This window comes from Gossypium hirsutum, chromosome A10 (assembly GCF_007990345.1).
Source record: "Gossypium hirsutum isolate 1008001.06 chromosome A10, Gossypium_hirsutum_v2.1, whole genome shotgun sequence".
NCBI lineage: Eukaryota > Viridiplantae > Streptophyta > Magnoliopsida > Malvales > Malvaceae > Gossypium > Gossypium hirsutum.
In genome coordinates, this window is record NC_053433.1 from 49,898,991 (window position 1) to 49,916,788 (window position 17,798).

The following is a 17,798-nucleotide window of genomic DNA, read 5'->3' on the forward strand; positions in this document are numbered from 1 at the left end:
CTATATTCTGAAATATTTAAATTTCCGTAAGACTGGTTCAGAGTGACTTCGTGATCCCCTGTTCCAACTTTGGAAAATCACTAGAAATAGTAAAAAAATAATTATAAGTCAAATTTTATATTTATAGATTTATTAGTGAGTCAATTTTCATTAGAAACAAACAGAAACATTATCCAATTCCTGTATAATGAGATAATTGATTTTTAGTAAAGAGAGGTCAGGTCCGCTGAACTGCAAAATAGGGAAACATTTAATGAATAAACTGTACTAATTGGCCAAACAAAAAATTCTGGAAAATTATGGTAAGACGATATATGAGTCTAGTTTCAGGGAAAATTTATGGACTTAAATTTCGAGATTTTTAACTTGAGTTATAATTAATTTAGTGACTATTACGCAGATGGACCGTTTTATTATGAATAGTGAAATAAATTGTTTTGATTTCTGTAAGTAATCAAAAAATTTTAATGTTCCTGGTTTGGTCCTAAACCGTTCCAATTGCATGTTTTAGGGCCTCGAGGGCCATTTTTAGGGATTTATTTGATGAATGTGAGTGAATTAATATTTTTTAAAAAAAGTAATTTTTTTATGCGCTGAACAAGTAAGATAAGTTTGGTAACGCCTCTTGCTCGATTCCGGCGACGGTCTCGGGTAAGGGGTGTTACACTCTAGTCCACCAATTTCTATCATTCACTCCCATTTTTTCTGAATTGGTATTCTTCTCCTTGGCCGAATATCACTTGTCCTTCCTCTCACAAATCCTTTTCGGTTTTTAGCCTTGCTCGTGGACCAATTCTTTCTTTCTTCTCCCTTGCTCTCAATTGATCTTTCTTGATCAATTACTCCTCCTCTCCCTCTCTCAACTCTTTTTGTTCTTCTTGCTTTGGCCGAACTTTGTCAAGGCCTTCCTTCTCTTCTTCTCTTTTCTGTGCCTTGGCTGATTCTTGCAGTGGGACTGCCGAAATTCCCTTGGTTTCTTGGTAAGTGTTATACGGTTTGTTCTCCCTAGCCGAACCTTATTAGGCTTTCCTCTCAAAGGTTCGGCTTAGGTATCTCTTAGGCCAAACGGTTGTATTTTTCTCTTTTTTATATCCTAGGGAATTATCCATTTAACACTTCTTTTTGTACGAATGATGCTAGGGGCTCAATTTCATAACAAGGTGTTAGGCCAACTGCTTTTCCCCTACAAGTGATAATTCCTTTATTGGTAAGTGTTTAAGTTCTAGATGTTTTTATGTGGGATTGTAGATTCTTATGTGTAACATCCCGAATTAGGGCCTAGTCAGAATAGTGGTTTCGGGACCATAAATCTGATACAATAAATTTTTTTTACTATATTTTTATGGTCTACAATTTCATGGGATGATTTTGTGAAAATTTCGTTCGAACATTTTGACATTTGGGCACTTAATTTGGTCAAAAGAACTAAATTGTAAAAAGTGTAAAAGTTGAGTTCTATATGTTAGAGGTGTCTAATTGTTATGAAATTTTAAATTGGAGGACCTTAAATGGTAATTAGACCAATGGATAATTTGTTGGACAAAAATGGACATGAAATGGGTGAAATAGAATATTTTTAAGTTAGGGGCATTTTGGTAATCTAGTACTTAAAATGAATTAAAATCAAAATTAAAAGCCAATTTTTGTCCATCTTTTACCCCATGGCTGAAACCTGTATGGAGAAGTATAGCTAGGGTTTTTCAAGCTTCCAAGCTCGATTGTAAGTCAGTTCTAGCCCCGTTTTTAGTGATTTTTACGTTTTTGAAATCCTTATAACAAGATCTACTCATTTCTACCCATATTTTGAGCTAGGGTTTGTGTTTAAAAATTCACCCACGGATGACATGCATGTTTTTTTATGTCTAATGGTAGAATATGAATGCTCGGTGTGTAATAAACGACTTTTACTAAGTGATTTTTGGTGAAATTGTCAAAAAGGATTGTTTTGTAAAAGTTACAAAATTTGTCATAAAAGTGTGATTTAGTGGAAATTAGGGGCTGCTACAGTTATGAAAATGATTTGGCTAGGCTTAAAATGCAGGGAAATTGAATAAAAATAATTTTACGAGCGTAGGGGCCAAAGTGCAAATATGTGAAAATTTAGGGGTCAAAATACAAATTTGTAAAAGTATGATTATTGGACCCATATGAATAATGTGACTAATTAGTAAGCTAAATGTGGTATTATAGATTAAGGAAAATGAGATTCAGGCATAGATTGGAAATGAATGAGATTATGGACTACATTAGAATATATAGTCGTACTCGAACCCGAGGTAAGTTCATGTGATTTTAATAATGCAATATTGTATTTGAATGCTAATGCTTCGATATTACACGAGTTGTAAGTATATATATGTGAATAATTTGATATTATGTGACTATTTTGATGATATAACATGTTATTGATGTTTTGCTATTATGATGAAAATGTTGCAATACCATGTGATTATGAGATATTGCTATGTGAATGAAGCCACAATTCGAGTACACCCGGTAAAGGTTTGAAAGTTTGATGGAATATGATGTTTCTTTGAAACGAGTAAGTTTGTATGTAAAGAATATTTTGATTCTTTTTATGTTATTATCTTTTGTTATTATATGAGATGTGGGCTGCCTATAGAATGATCAATTGATGTAAACTATGAATCAGAATTGACTAAGAACGAGTTAGTAAAATGTTGAAAAGTGAAGAATTTTCCGATTAAACCTTCAGAATAGAAGAGATACAAATGATTCGTTGTGAGTCACATGTGTAGTACTAAGTGCCGGCTACTATGTGTACCAGATTGATAGGTCGCATGTGTAGTACTAAATGCAAGCTACTATGCGTACCCGTTAACTTTGATCACATATGTAGTACTAAGTGTAGGCTACTATTTGTATCAAATGGTTAAGTCACACTAAGTGCAGGCTACTACGTGCACCAGATTGATAGGTCGCATGTGTAGTACTAAGTCCAGGCTACTATGCGTACACGTTAACTTTGATCACGTGTGTAGTACAAAGTGGAGGCTACTACATGTATCAGATGGTTAAGTCACGTGTGTAGTACTAAGTGTAGGGTGTACCAGGTTGATAGGTCGCATGTGTAGTATTAAGTGCAGGCTACTATGCGTACCAGAGAGCTTCGGTTACAAGGGTGGTATATGCACAGGCCACCAAGTATCTGTTATTATTCCGATGAGTTCAACGGGAAATTTACTAAGCGAAAATACATATGTACATGACTATGTGATGAATAAGTGCAAGTATATCTATGTGAAAAGTTGTGAGCAATGTGCTCGATAGTTGAGCGAATCTTTTGGTAAGATAGAATGGAGTAAGTGAAATTATGTAAAAGTTAAATTTTGTAATAAAACAATTTTGGACAGCAGCAGTTGTGTAACTTTAAAAAATCACTAAAAATGGTAGAAATTGAATTGGAGGTTGAATAAGATATGAAATTAAAGCTTGATGAGTCTCTTTTTTAATAAAAGAAACAGTGAAGGAAAAAACATTTCATATTCTGCGATAATTGGATTTTTGTGAGATAAGGTCAGAATGATTTTGGAATCCCCATTCTGATTTGGGAAAATCATTGAAAATTGTAAAAAATAATTATGGGTCATAATTTGAATGCTTAAAATCCTTAATGAGTCTAGTTTTTCTTTTAATTAGCGGTTCTCAATTTGGAGTCCTGTACCATGAGATAAATGATTTTGAGTGAAGAGAGATCAGAATTGTCAGACAACAAAATATGGGTGACTTTAATGAATAAACTGTACTTATTGGCCAGACCAAAAATTATGAAAATTTTATGGTAATAAGATATATGAGTCTAGTTTTAGAGAAAAGTAACTGATATTAATTTTGATTTTTGTAGCTCTAGATATAAATAAATTAGTAACTATGACTCGAGAAAATAGTATGACCAGAAAATCAGCAAAAGTGTAATTATGATTACATTTTCATGGAACCATGTTGATAATTTGCTTATTATTTTCATATGGACTTACTAAGCTTTAAGCTTACTCCTTCCTCTCCATTTCCTTAGTGTTCTCAGGTCAGCTCGGCGTTGAGACCATCGGAGGTAGCATCACACTATCAAGCCAACAACTTCAGAGTATTGTCATATGTTTATTAAATACTTTCAAGTGAGTGGCATGTATAAGGACTAGTTTTTATGTTAGATATTGCTATGATTAGCCAAATGTATCGACTTATATTGATTTATGTATATAGCCATGAGATGTGGCTTAAATGGTTATGGCTTGTAAGCCTAATTATTCTTGCTATGTATTAATGTTTGTGATGTGTTTGTAATTGGTTGTTATGAATGATTAGTATAACACATGTACATGATGAATCCATTTGAGGTGGTCATGGCTATGGAATGAATGTGTGGCATGGTAGTAAGTTGATAATGATTGAATATGGATTATCGAAATCTTCCATATTTTCTTATAAGCTTTGTTCTGGGCCTTTCATTATAATATTGTATCTTGGATTTCCTTATCTTGGATTTCCCTATCTTGGAGATCCTAGTTTTCTTGTTATCTATATCCAGAATTTATCAATCACAGCTCATATCTACAATGTGTTCTTTAGTTGTGATAATCATGTCAAGTATGACTATGCTTCTGCTTTGATCATAGTAATGTGGTAATTCTAGTATCTAGATTTCTCTAAATCTTCGTGAAGTATTTGACATCAGTAAAGGCATACACTATAGGAAAATAGGGCTTTAACGGCATTTTATCAAAAAATGCCACAAAAATTGTAAAACACAGAGCAATAGCGGCGTTTTTGGTAAAACGCTGCTAAAAACAGATAAATAGCTGTGTTTTAGCAAAAAACACCGCTAAAAATAGAGCAATAGCGGCGCTTTCGATAAAACGCCGCTAAAAACTAGAGCATTAGCAGCGCTTTCGGTAAAACGCCATTAAAAACCAGAGCATTAGCGGCACTTTCTGTAAAACGCCATTAAAAACCAGAGCATTAGCGGCACTTTCTGTAAAATGCCGCTAAAAGTCATATAACTCCTAAAACCCTAAACCCCCAAAAAATCATACTCTAATCTATATAACCCCTAAAACACTAAACCCCTAAACCTTAAAAACCCTAAACACTAAACTATAACCCATAAAACCTTAAACCCCCAAAACAGCACATGGATGTTGATGTACATCATATGTTAAATATTTTCTTATATAATTGTAAAAGAGATAGTATTAATTTTAAAATATTAAATTAATTATTATTATAGTTTAGGGTTTACGGTTTAGGGCATATGGTTAAGGGTTTAAGGTTTATGAGTTACTATTTTAAGTTTTATGGATTATGGGTTTAGGGATTATGATTTAAGAGTTGGGGTTTAAGGTTTAGGGGTTATGGGTTAAGGGTTAAGGGTTAGGGGTCTAGGATTAAGAGTTTATGTTTTAGGATTTAGGGTTTATGATTTAGGGATTAAGGATTGGAGTTTAGGGTTTAGTTAATTAGTGTTTTTAATTTATATAATAAATATTTTCTTATATAATTGTAAAACAGATAATATTAATTTAAAAATATTGAATCAATTAATCATTATAGTTTAGGGTTTACGATTTAGGATATATGGTTAAGGGTTTAAGGTTTATGAGTTACTATTTTAAGGTTTATGGATTATAGTTTAAGGGTTAGGGTTTAAGGTTTAAGGGTTAGGGGTTATGGGTTCAGGGTTAATGGTTAATGGTTTATATTTTAGGATTTTAGGGTTTAGAGTTTAGGGATTAAGAATTTAGATTAATTAGTATTTTTTAATTTATATATTAAATAATTTCTTATATAATTGTAAAAGAGATAATTTTAATTTTAATATCTTAAAATTATGATTATAGTTTAAATTATTTAAGAGATAATAGATAAACTTTATATATATTAAATGGTTTAGGATTTAAGCTTTACTTGATATTTGTTAAATAATGAAATTTTATACAACCAATTAATACTTTTATTTTAAAAAATATTTAATCTAAACCGTTTGATATATTTAAATATTAGATTTAAAAAATATTGATAAATAAATAAAAAAATTGATAACAAATAAAAATGAAATACAAAAATAAAAATAAAATATAAAATAGAGATTAGTGGCGTTTTTATGAAAAACTCCTTAAAAAATATGCAATAAAAAAATGGCGCCGTTTTATCCCCAAATTTCCCCCTGAAACGCCTAATTCCCCCCAAATCGGTATCCTCAAAACCCTTTAGGTGTTTCTCTCTGCCGCTTTTGCTACTTTCCAATATTCCCAGGTAAATAGTTCTCTTTTAAAAATCTCGAATTCTTCTTGCATTCTTGTGCTCCACCGATCTGAAACTGTAATGCTCTTTCTTTTTCATTGACCCATTGCAATATTCCACTTCACTTTGTTCTAAATTTTCAGATTTCCATCTGGGCCTTTATCTTCCTCTGTTTTTATTTTGTAGGTTTTTGTTGTAATAAGTTTCAATCTGTAGCCATGGGAAAATTAAAAAAAGGCCCCCAAAATTGCTGGCATGAAGAAAATAGTCACTCAAAAAGCTATTAAACAGCAAGTGTTTTTTCCCCATTTTCCTAATCCTCTTTTTTAAAATAAAAAAAATCTTCTCCTTCTCTTTAATTTACTTTGGTTGATATAATTTTCAGGTAGTTGTTTCTTTTCTTTCTCTATTTGATTACAGAGAAATTACTTTTTTTCCTCTCTGTAAACAAACGGGATTTTGGATTTTGGATTTCGCATTAGCCGTTTAATTGATTGGGTAAGTTTACTGATTTTATTATTCTTGATGTTTATTTTGCTTAGAAATCTTATTGTTCAAGTTGTTTGTGAGGCAAAAAAAAGGGGTTTTAATTTCATATTTGGGGTTTTTTTCGATGTGAATTGTTGGTTTTTAATTGGGTTTTGAGGTTAGTGAAAAAAGGATTTTTTTTCTGTGCCGATGCTTGTCGATTAGGATAAATGTATTGAGCTATGGCCTGGATAATTAAAATTTTATGTTGTTTATATTTGGTGTTGGGGCTGTTAGTCTTCCATGCTAAAATCTTTGGGTTTTTTTGGAGAAATCAAAAGAGCCTAGTTTTCATATTTGATCATAGATTTTTAATGGGTTTTGATAGTTTTTTTGCGTTTATCTGTTCAAATTTGTGTTTTCAATGAGAAATCTGTTAAATTCATCTGGGTTTTAATATGCTATTGCAGCTTAAATGGATTTGGAAATTGAAAATAGAATAGCAGCTATTCTCTTAAAAGAGGCAACCGAATTGAAACGGCAAGCGGGCAACGAAGGTGTTCATGTTTATCTTCAGCAGCCAAAAGTAAGAGGTCGGCCAAATTCGCGCTTCCTCACCGCTACTGTTGTGTTATTTCTTTTGTCTGTTGGCATTTGTTGTGTTTAACAGTTTCTTATGACGTTCTATAGGTTTTATCTACCCTTAACTTTACAAATTTGTATTGATGACAGAAGTAGCAGGTAAAGCATAAGTTACTGGTTTATTGAAGTTGAGAACTTAAGGCTTCTCTTCTTGCTTGTACTGCATTTCTTGAATTAATGCTGAGTGTATGATATGTATTAATTGCTGGTTTGGCTATGCGAGAGAACATATTGCGAGCAAATGGAAGTGATATTCGTCCATGGTAATTGCATTTTTGTCAAATGTTTTCTGAAAGCAAACTTCTACATGTTTATACTAACAAATTATACTTTTTTCCTTTTTTAATTCCAAAAAACTTAGAGACTAACTCGAAATCATTCATATTTAAAAATTTGGACACACTGATAGATGTAGGATACTGTTAAGTACTCTAGTTTTGCTATATATCAACTTCTCTACAAAATCTTGAAACCAAAATTTCTCGATCTGCAGATCAATCGAAAATTTTCTTAGTTTATTTCTATCTTTGTTGTAAGCAGAAGAAAGGTATTCAGCTCCTTCTGTTGCAAGGTCTTCCTTGTTTAAAACTCTGTCAATTGAAAAGGTATGCTTTCTTTTCTGGGGTTAAGGATCTGGTTTCATTCAAGTCATTCTCTTATCGTTGCTACAGAAAAAATCACAAATCACAAATCACAAAGATATTTAAAAGATTGAAATATATAAGAGAAGTTATTGTGAGAAGATATTTAAAAGATATTTTCTTATCGTATAAACATGCAGACTCTGACAAAACAAACAAAATAAAATAAATAAAACCTGTTTTTCATTTTATGAGATAGAAGAAAAACACACAAAGTCACAATAAACAATTTAAGGAAAAAGAACACCCTTTCAGTTTCAGTTTGAGGGTGAGTTTCTCACCAGAAAATTGAATTTGCTTTTTAATATTTGGTCTTTTTCTTTCTTCTCTTATTATTACAACTTGGGTCATAATGGAATATTGATCTGTTCAGATTCTTGTAGCCCCTTGAAGTTACCCATTTATTATATTATATATATCCTTATCTGGGTATTCTTTGTTTGTTTGTTTATTCTTTTTTCTTACAATTTTGGTTTTGTTTTTTACTTCTTTCTTGGGTGTTTTTCCTTGTGCTTCGTTGATTATTTAATCATACCTAACCGCATAATCTAAAGTGTTTGGAATAGGTATATTTGCTTTAGGATTGGTATTTAATTAGTTGAATACAAGGTCAATCCCATCATTTTCATCTCCATTGAAGCAAAGTCTATAAAGGTCAACTTTATCTGGAGTTTTATCTGTTGAAATTGTGGGATTTTTCTATACAAATAATGATATTTGCCTCTTCTTCTTGAAGACCTTTCTCATGCATCAGGTAAAGGGAAAACCCTTTTTGTTTTTTTTTTAAAAATTTTTGATGAGTTTTTTAAGCCCTGAAATGGAACACCAATAACTTGTTTTAGAATTGTTGAATGTTTTGCTGTGTCCTATATGTCGCCTGTTGTTCTTTTTCCCTCAAAATCAGTTCTCAAAACCTTGAATTTGATCATTGTTCGAGCTATTTGGTAGACTTGTTTACGAGTTTCAGTTTTCGACTATGTTTGTCCTTGAAATCGAGTTTTTTTGTTGACGGATCTTCATCCAGATCAATGCTTTCTCTGTTATTTGTATGTTAAGGATGATAGAAAAACATGCCTATGGCAACCTTTCTAAGATCTTTCTGGTCTGAGAATGTTGAAATCCAAATAAGTTATATTTTTGGCTTTTTCACCGTACTCACAAGTGATTGTCCAACCTGATCTGAATAATGAAGGGATCCCAAATTCCCGGTTTCCGAAATCTAAATACTGTGGTGACATGGTCCATTTCTTATATAGGGCCACTTGTTTGGTGCTAACACGTCTTGCTGCCAATGATTAGTCACATGATGCAGATTATTTCATGTTACTCATAAGCTATTTGAGTTCATGTCTTGCATCGGTGTTTGATTTGTGATTTTTTCTGCAGCAACCATTTTATAATTTGACTGTCCAGATCACAAAGATATTTAAAAGATTGAAATATATAAGAGAAGTTATTGTGAGAAACTAGGAAGTCAATTTTTTCTTTTCTTATCGTTGTATGGTTATGAGTTTAATATATGTATATACATGGTTACCAATAAGTGTTAAAAAAATGTTTTTCTTCTTGTTATTACCTTCTATTGAGCTGCTCTAGACACAAACATACACATATCTTTTGGCTTTCTTTCTCTATCTTAATTTTCACTTTAAATTTTGAGATGAAACATATGAATGGGTTTTCCACCTCTAAATGTAGCTAGTAATCAACAAGTTGTAAACATCTTATGTTTAATATACCCTGTCCACCTCCATATTAAATCAATCATGATTATATTGTCAGGCAGTTATCCGCGGACTACTTTTATCAACTTTGGATGATCCTAATAGAAAACTTTGCACAGCAACCAGTATGGCTGTAGCAGCTATTGCAGTCTACGAGTGGCCAGAAAGTTGGCCAGACTTGCTGCTGTTCCTCCTAAAGTTGATTGGTGATCAAACTAGCATGAATGAAGGTAAGAAATATAGCATTCGTGCTCTAATTAATACTATTGCTTTTTGTTTCCTAATCTTGAACATTTTCTCTTCATGTTTCAGTGGTTTGATAGCCGTCCTAGATGGCTTATATAGATGCCTTTTTTTGTAATAACTTAGTTTTGAATGATTGATGGCTATTTTTCTAACCTTTTCCATAAAGTTCTATTTGTATTTAAGTGTGTTATTATTAGTATACTCTGAGAATTTGGTGTCTGGTGAAGGATTCATTGCTTATTTATGTTTTTCTTGTTATTAAGGAGGTTTGTGTAGATATAAATCTTCTCATTTGGTTATCTAGTATTTTTCCCTTATATATTTTTTTCTTTTTTAACTATGATTGGTTACTGTCTACTATTTAGTCATATGGAAACTGACTTACTCTAAGCTGTAGCTTTGAAACAATTATAGGTAGCTAATTTTATGAGAAGATTTCTAGTTTGATTCTGCCTATGTCATAAAAACTTGAATTGATAGATGAAAAAATATTGAGTGAAGTGATAACCTATATTACATTTTAAAAAGAGAATGTATGTTTAAATTTTGAAGGTAATATTATTGAAAGAGATAGTTACAAACTTCAAATATAATATTAACAGTAAATTTGACAAGAAAAATATTAAAAAAATCATAAAAACTTTGAGTTTTAAACCAAAAGAGGAAGGGCAAATGTTAAGTTGAAATTAGAAACCTGTTGATTGTTTAGCCGGGGGACCTCTGAGCAGGAACTGTGTTTGTACTTTTAATTTCGTGTTTAAATGGTTTAAATTTTCATATAAATTACAAGAGAAATAATATGCTTTTTTTCACAAGGTACATCCACTATCTTGTTTCTAGCGTTAGTAACAATTCAGGTTGTTTTGAGACCTCATGATTAATTAAAACTAATAAGTAAAAAAACCATCAATAATTGAGGTTTTTTATATGATAGAAGATATTTTTTATGCTGTTATATCATTCATAAAAGTTAATTTTTTTCGATGTTAATTTTATATGTTAACTTTGAAGTACATTTGTCCGATTCTCAATGCATTTTCTTATATATTTTCTACCCAACATCCATTCTTTGGTCACAAAATGATTAAAATCATAGACTTCTTTCTGACGTTTTTGTCTTATATATGATTAAAATATATATGATCTAAAAGCAAGAGAGAAGGAACTTAAAGCAAAAGAGGCTGAACTGAATAAGCATGAACAAGTAATTTGTTCTTATATGTTCAGATACAATATGTAACTGTGTTGTATGTAAGGTGATTTTGCTATTCATTTTGCTCTTAGATTAATTTGTCCTTGTAGTAACTGAATGTTAACTTTATATTTTGCAGGAGTTGAGAAGGAAAGAGGATGCAATAGCACGAGGTAGGTTCTTTTTTATTTTTTATCTTGATGAGTCCCGAGTTTATCCATTACCAGTTTGATTTTGACATGAGTTCTTGACATGAGTCCCTTAAATATCTTTTTCTTTTTTCTTCCAAAAGTTTAACTTCTTTCCATTAGAGTTTCATCGTCAAGTTTATCTCCTCTTCCTTTTGATCGGCATTTTCAATACTTTGGGTTCAAGATCCCCTATATGCTAGAGGTATAGAGTTCAAACTTTGGCATGAGCTTGTTTTTCAGCAACTATGGCATTTTGTGCTCATCTTCAACGATTAGACATTTCAAAGTGACTAAAGATAATACCAAATTTGTTTGAATAAAAAATAATTACTTTACCAATGCTATTGGACATAGAAATTAAGATTATGATAACTAAAAACCTGTGATATTTGTTAGCTTAATAAAAAAAGTGAAACATGTTATGAGTCGCATGAAATTGAGAAAGGAGATAGACATTAAACACGTGAGGTTCGTCATGACATCTCCTTTAACCTTCATTTGACCCTTTTTGTCTTTTTCATATATACTACTTATTTTATTTTTGAGGCCTTTACAAGTCCATCAACATGAAACTGGACTTATGCCTGTCACTTATTTACAGCGACATTAGCATTTACGATTAGCCTAGCATCAGTTTTTTTATTATGGGTTTACTTTTTACTGATTTCACTTTCATTATAGTAAATGGTATAGCTAATTTCCTTGTTTTGCTCAATCAGGTGACCGAGATTCCGTTTAACAATTTTCTTTATTGCTGGAACGAGTCTTAACCAATATCAAGATCAAAGTACTTCACTAAGTTATATATGCTGGCATTGTAATACTTTGGCTGCATCTAAGCTTGAACCAGCCCTCTGTTGTATATTGTTTCTTCTTCTTTTCTGATCTTTTTCCTTTGATTAATGAGAGGGGATGATGATTTGGCATTATATTCTCACTAGGACGAATTTTGTTTTAGTAATTGTAATACTTTGTGTCTATGTGTGTATGTTTTTTTTATGTATTAAATTACAAATTGAATCAAAGTTTATGTATTAAATTTAAATTTATTATTTTTTATATTTAGTTTTGAAGTTAAAATTTTAATGGAAAATTTAATTTAATTAATATTTTTTATTTATCCTTAAAAGTATATAGTTTAAAGTTCAAATTTTAAAAATTAAACATAATATAATTTTAACATATAAATAAATATTATTTAATTAAAATAAAATAATATTTTAAAGGTTATGATTTTTAGCGACATTTGTGAGAAAAGTGCCGCTAAATGTCAAGATTTTTAGTGGCGTTTGTGGGAAAAGCGTCACTAAAGGTCATGCTCTTTAGCGGCGTTTGTGAAAAAAGTGCCGCTAAAATTCATGGTCTTTAGCGGCGTTTTTTTAAAAAATACCGCAGCGCTTGTGAAAACGCCGCTAATAGTTCTAGCGGTGCTTAAAAGTGCCGCTAAAGGCCAAAAAAATGTCGTTAAAAGTCTGTTCTCCTGTAGTGATAAGTGGAGAAATTGCTAGTATCAGCTTGTATGATGGATTTCTTTTCCCAAAAAAGTTAATCAAGTTAATGCCTTCGATTAGGAACATTTATACTACCTTGATCTAATGTAATTGAAATGAAATTTGATTAGTATGATAAATGAATTTTGCATGATTACATGTTAAGTCATTTTGACAACTGAAAGGAAAGATTTTCTAATACTTTATCAAGTAATAATTAAGACTGACTTGGTTGTTCAGTTTGTATGAGTCATTGTTTGAAAGATTTAACGGCATATTTATGTTTAAATTTTTTTCCCAAGTCTAAGAATGAGATTGTAACGCCCCGTACCCGATACCGTTGTCGGAGTCGAACACGAGGTGTTAACGGACTTAATTCATTACTTACATAACTCATACAATTCATTTTAAAATTTTTAGACAAGCTGGCTAACTGCATCACAGTCACTTTAAAAATCATATCTCGAGTTCCAAAACTCGAAATTCGATTTTGTAAATGTTTCCTGAAACTAGACTCATATATCTATCTACAATTTTTTTTCTAGAATTTTTGGTCGGGCCAATTAATACAGTTTATTAGTTAAAGTCTCCCCTTTTTCGGGTTTCGACTACTCTGACCTCTGTGTATTACGAATCAGATATCTCCCTATACAGAGCTTCAATGACTATGCCGTTTGTCTCTAATAAAACTAGACTCAATAATGAATCTGTACATATAAATCATGACTTATAATTATCTTTGTAAAATTTATGGTGAATTTCCAAAGTTATAACAGGGGATCCAGAAATCGTTCTGGCCCTGTTTTACAAAAATTTAAACATCTCATAAAATATAACTCATATACCTGTTTTGCTTCTTCCATATGAAAATAGACTCATCAAGCTTCGATTCCATAATTTATTCATTATTTAATTCCATTTCTGATATTTTTAGTGATTTTTCAGACTCACTTCACTACTGCTCTCTGAAAAATATTTCGTGGTAAATTTTACCTATTTCATGTTTTCCATGGATTAGCTAGAAATTTGACATACATAGCATCAAATATGATCATGATTAGCCATTCCAATGGCTAATCATTACCAAACAATTCCATACCACTCAATAATCATATCATAAGACCATATATACAAAATGATTGTAACGCCATACTCAAAATATACAAGCCATTTTCGCATGGCTATACGAATATACATTACCAAAAGATACTTAATTAACAACAAAGGTCAGTCCTATACATGCCATTATCAAAGTTCGACTGAAAGAGTACCAAAAGGGGCTTAGATAGTGTGGATGACTTCGACTTTGACACTTCCAAGACCGTAGCTGACGAACAAAATTTTCAAAATAGAGAATTAAGGTAACGGAGTAAGCATTACTATGCTTAGTAAGTTTTAAGCAATGCAAACCATTAATTTACTTATAGATCGATTATTGAAATTAAAAATAAGATCATAAGAACTCGAAAAGCATCTCATGTAACCTTTCACCATAATCGAATACACGTATGAGATTTTTACATATACTTTTCATTTGACATTCATGATTCAATTCCGATCAATCTAACATATAAAGGTATATAATACATACCTGAACAACTTAATGCATTGAACAATTTCAATGGTGGTTTCCTCCGAACATTCGAAATTACAACCTTACTCAAATCACCGACATTAAGCCTGCTAGGTTTTTTTTAAAACCCGTTTCCAATTTCTAGCACAAAGCCTACGGGATTTAACCCGGATATCTCTTACCAGCACTAGGCCTGTGGACTATAAGTCCGGATATAATACCAGCATTAAGCCTGCGGGATTTAACCCGGATATAATACCACATAAATTTTGCCTATTTAATTATATACTCACACATCCCATTCAACTTACTACATTAGCAGTCATTTACTACATTCAAATACAAGCTCCATATGAATATGACCATTTTCATTTCAGTTCAAAAAAATCCCACACAGATAATAATATATACATATATATATAACCATATCACCATTTAATCTTAACTTATAGTGATCACTCATCTATATGGCATACATATAAATCATTTATCACATAATTTACTACAAGTGGGACCAAAGATTACGATTCAACTAATGTATTCATACTAAGACATTATCATTTATATATTTTAAAGGTGACCACTTAAAACTTACCTCGGATGCTTGAACCGTTGCGGATTATCTACTCGACTGCTTTCTCCTTTCCCTTTTCTGATTTAAACCCCTTTTGCTCTTGAGCTTAATTAAAACAAATAGATTTATTTAAATTATTTACTCGGCTTTACTTCTTAGTTTAGTAGTCACAATAAACAATCATATAACTTCGAAACATAATATGTTTTATAGAATAGGCTACGATTGTTGTTATTATTTTATGCCTATTACACCGACATCTATTTCGCATACACAAACCAAAATTTACATAACTTACCATGCTTTATATACACAAGTTTAACTATATGTATCCAAACGCCTCTACGACTCAAGGTACATACACAAGGCATTCGTATATCTATGCCTATGTGTGACTATCACAATTGAATGATTACTAGTCTTATGCACAACCTCGGATTCACATAAATAAATATTTAACATGTCATTACTTTATAAACCCCATTCGGCCCTAATCAAACAAATTTAACTTCTATAAAAAGATTTTCATTCCATGATCAATGTAACCATTTCATATTGGTTTTATCTATGCCACACAATGACCGATTCACTCCATTACTTAAATAACCGATTCTATCTTGCTCCTATAGGATTACAACTTACTTACTATAATTTCTAATCTTATACCTATTATTATAGGAAATACCGAATGCTTCAACATAGCTAACTAAAATTTCCTAACAACATCTTATTAGCCATTTATTAGCCTTCAAAAAGCATCTAATACAAGAAAATTAATAACTATACAATATACTAAATTTGCTAGCACCCATATTACTTAACCGAATGTTATAACCTCAATTACACATTTTTTTTTAAAACATTCGGCACCTCCCTCTAAACATATATTAATCTCAACCTTCAAGTTAACAACAATTTATCACTCTTCATATCTTAATATACAATCCCTTTTAATGACATAAAGAAAGAAAGAAAAATATTTACCGAGAGTTTCAAACTACTTGGCCGAATATCAAACCTCCAAACAACCCAAAATTTAACTCATGGAATGAATAGAATTTGAACAAATCACCAAAATTATACATAAATTTTCAAGAATTTCAAAGTACTTACCTCTTTCTAAATATTCTCCAAGCCGAAATCAAACAAAGAAATTTTTTTTCTTCTTTCTAATCTCAAGTTACGGCAATGGTGGAGTGAGGATGAACCAACTTTGGTTTCTCCTCCCACTCACCCAATATTTTATTAATCTTTATTCATTATTTCATTTTTGTAATATTAATTATTAGCAAAAATAATTATTTTATACATAAATCCATAACATGGCCGGCCATTAACAAAAATTTTGACTAATTGACATGCAAGTACATTTTTTTAACCTCATGCACAATTAGATCCTTTTATAATTACCTATCCTATTTCACAAAAGTCTCACCTAAGTCCCTTCTTCAAAATTTCACATACTGATGACAAAATTAATGCATGAAACTTTCACACATTCATATTCACATAAAATAAACATAGAATATGACAGTTAATTATTTTTATGACTCGGTTTTGTGGTCCAGAAACCACTTCCCAACTAGGGTTAAATTAGGGCTGTTACAACTCTCCCCCACTTAAGAAATTTTCGTCCCCGAAAAGCTTACCGGTAAATAGATTTGGGTATCGTTCTTTCATAGAGTTCTCGGTTTCCCAAGTAGCTTCTTTGATCCCGTGTTTGAACCATAACACCTTTACTAACGGAACCCTTTTGTTTCGCAACTCTTTCACCTTGCGAGCTAGGATACGAATCGGTTCTTCTTCATAACTCAAATCAGATTGAATTTCAACCTCTGATGGATTAATTATGTGCGATGGATCGGATCTATATCGTCGAAGCATCGAGACATGAAAAACGTTGTGAATCTTTTCAAGTTCAGGGGGTAGAATCAGTCTGTATGCGACTGGCCCAATTCGTTCAGATATCTCATACGGCCCGATGAATCTCGGACTCAATTTGCCTTTACGGCCAAATCTGAGCACCTTTTTCCAAGGTGAAACTTTAAGAAACACTTTGTTGCCAACCTGATATTCAATGTCTTTTCGTTTTGAATCCACATACGACTTCTGACGATCTGAAGCTGCTTTCAGACTTTCACGGATTACTTTTACTTTCTGCTCAGCTTCTTTAATCAAATCAACCCCGAAAATTTTACTTTCACTAAGCTCGGTCCAAAACAATGGTGTACGGCATTTACGACCGTACAAAGCCTCGTAAGGTGCCATCTTAATGCTTGATTGAAAACTATTGTTGTAAGCGAATTCAATCAAAGGTAAATACCGCTCCCATGAACCACTAAACTTAAGGATGCAACATCTCAACATATCCTCGAGTATATGAATTATCCGCTCGGATTGACCATCAGTCTGGGGATGAAAAGTGGTGCTAAAATGCAACTTGGTACCCAAAGCTTCTTGCAATTTCTTCCAAAATCGCGAGGTGAATCTCGGATCTCTATCCGACACAATAGAAATAGGTACCCCGTGTAATCTTACAATCTGAGAAACATACAATTCAGCTAGTTTATCCAGTGAATAATCCGTATGTACGGGAATAAAATGAGTCGACTTAGTCAGTCTATCAACAACAACCCAAATCGCATTTTTCTTATTTGCCGACAATGGCAACCCAGATACAAAATCCATCATGACTCGATCCCATTTCCATTCAGGTATCATGATCGGCTGAAGTAAACCTGTAGGCACTTGATGTTCCGCTTTCACTTGTTGACATATTAAACACTTTGAAACAAA

The 17,798-nt window shown here is 31.9% G+C and overlaps 1 protein-coding gene across 19 annotated transcripts; it reads left to right on the plus strand.

Moving 5' to 3' along the window:
• The first annotated feature begins 6,135 nt into the window (after positions 1–6,135).
• On the plus strand, positions 6,136–12,424 carry LOC107910677 (importin beta-like protein KAP120). 19 transcript variants are annotated; one of them, XM_041078466.1, is made up of 9 exons: positions 6,144–6,273; positions 6,448–6,551; positions 6,647–6,759; positions 7,200–7,322; positions 7,462–7,470; positions 7,912–7,976; positions 9,795–9,966; positions 11,314–11,347; positions 12,085–12,424. In XM_041078466.1, exons 4-9 carry the CDS (start codon positions 7,205–7,207, stop codon positions 12,086–12,088), a joined length of 402 nt encoding a protein of 133 aa, XP_040934400.1. In that variant the 5' UTR covers positions 6,144–6,273; positions 6,448–6,551; positions 6,647–6,759; positions 7,200–7,204; the 3' UTR covers positions 12,089–12,424. The 19 variants fall into 19 exon arrangements, with proteins under 19 accessions (XP_016694109.1, XP_040934400.1, XP_016694106.1 ...); XM_016838617.2 differs by having other exon boundaries at positions 6,682–6,759; XM_041078467.1 differs by having other exon boundaries at positions 6,152–6,339.
• The last annotated feature ends 5,374 nt before the right edge of the window (positions 12,425–17,798 follow it).

Excerpts from the sequence above, each read along its gene's own strand:
- LOC107910677 (XM_041078466.1), top strand. The coding sequence starts at position 7,205 with ATGGATTTGGAAATTGAAAATAGAATAGCAGCTATTCTCTTAAAAGAG. Across the intron at positions 7,977-9,794 it reads AAACTCTGTCAATTGAAAAG|GCAGTTATCCGCGGACTACT; the intron begins GTATGCTTTCTT and ends TTATATTGTCAG. Across the intron at positions 9,967-11,313 it reads TCAAACTAGCATGAATGAAG|GAGTTGAGAAGGAAAGAGGA; the intron begins GTAAGAAATATA and ends TATATTTTGCAG.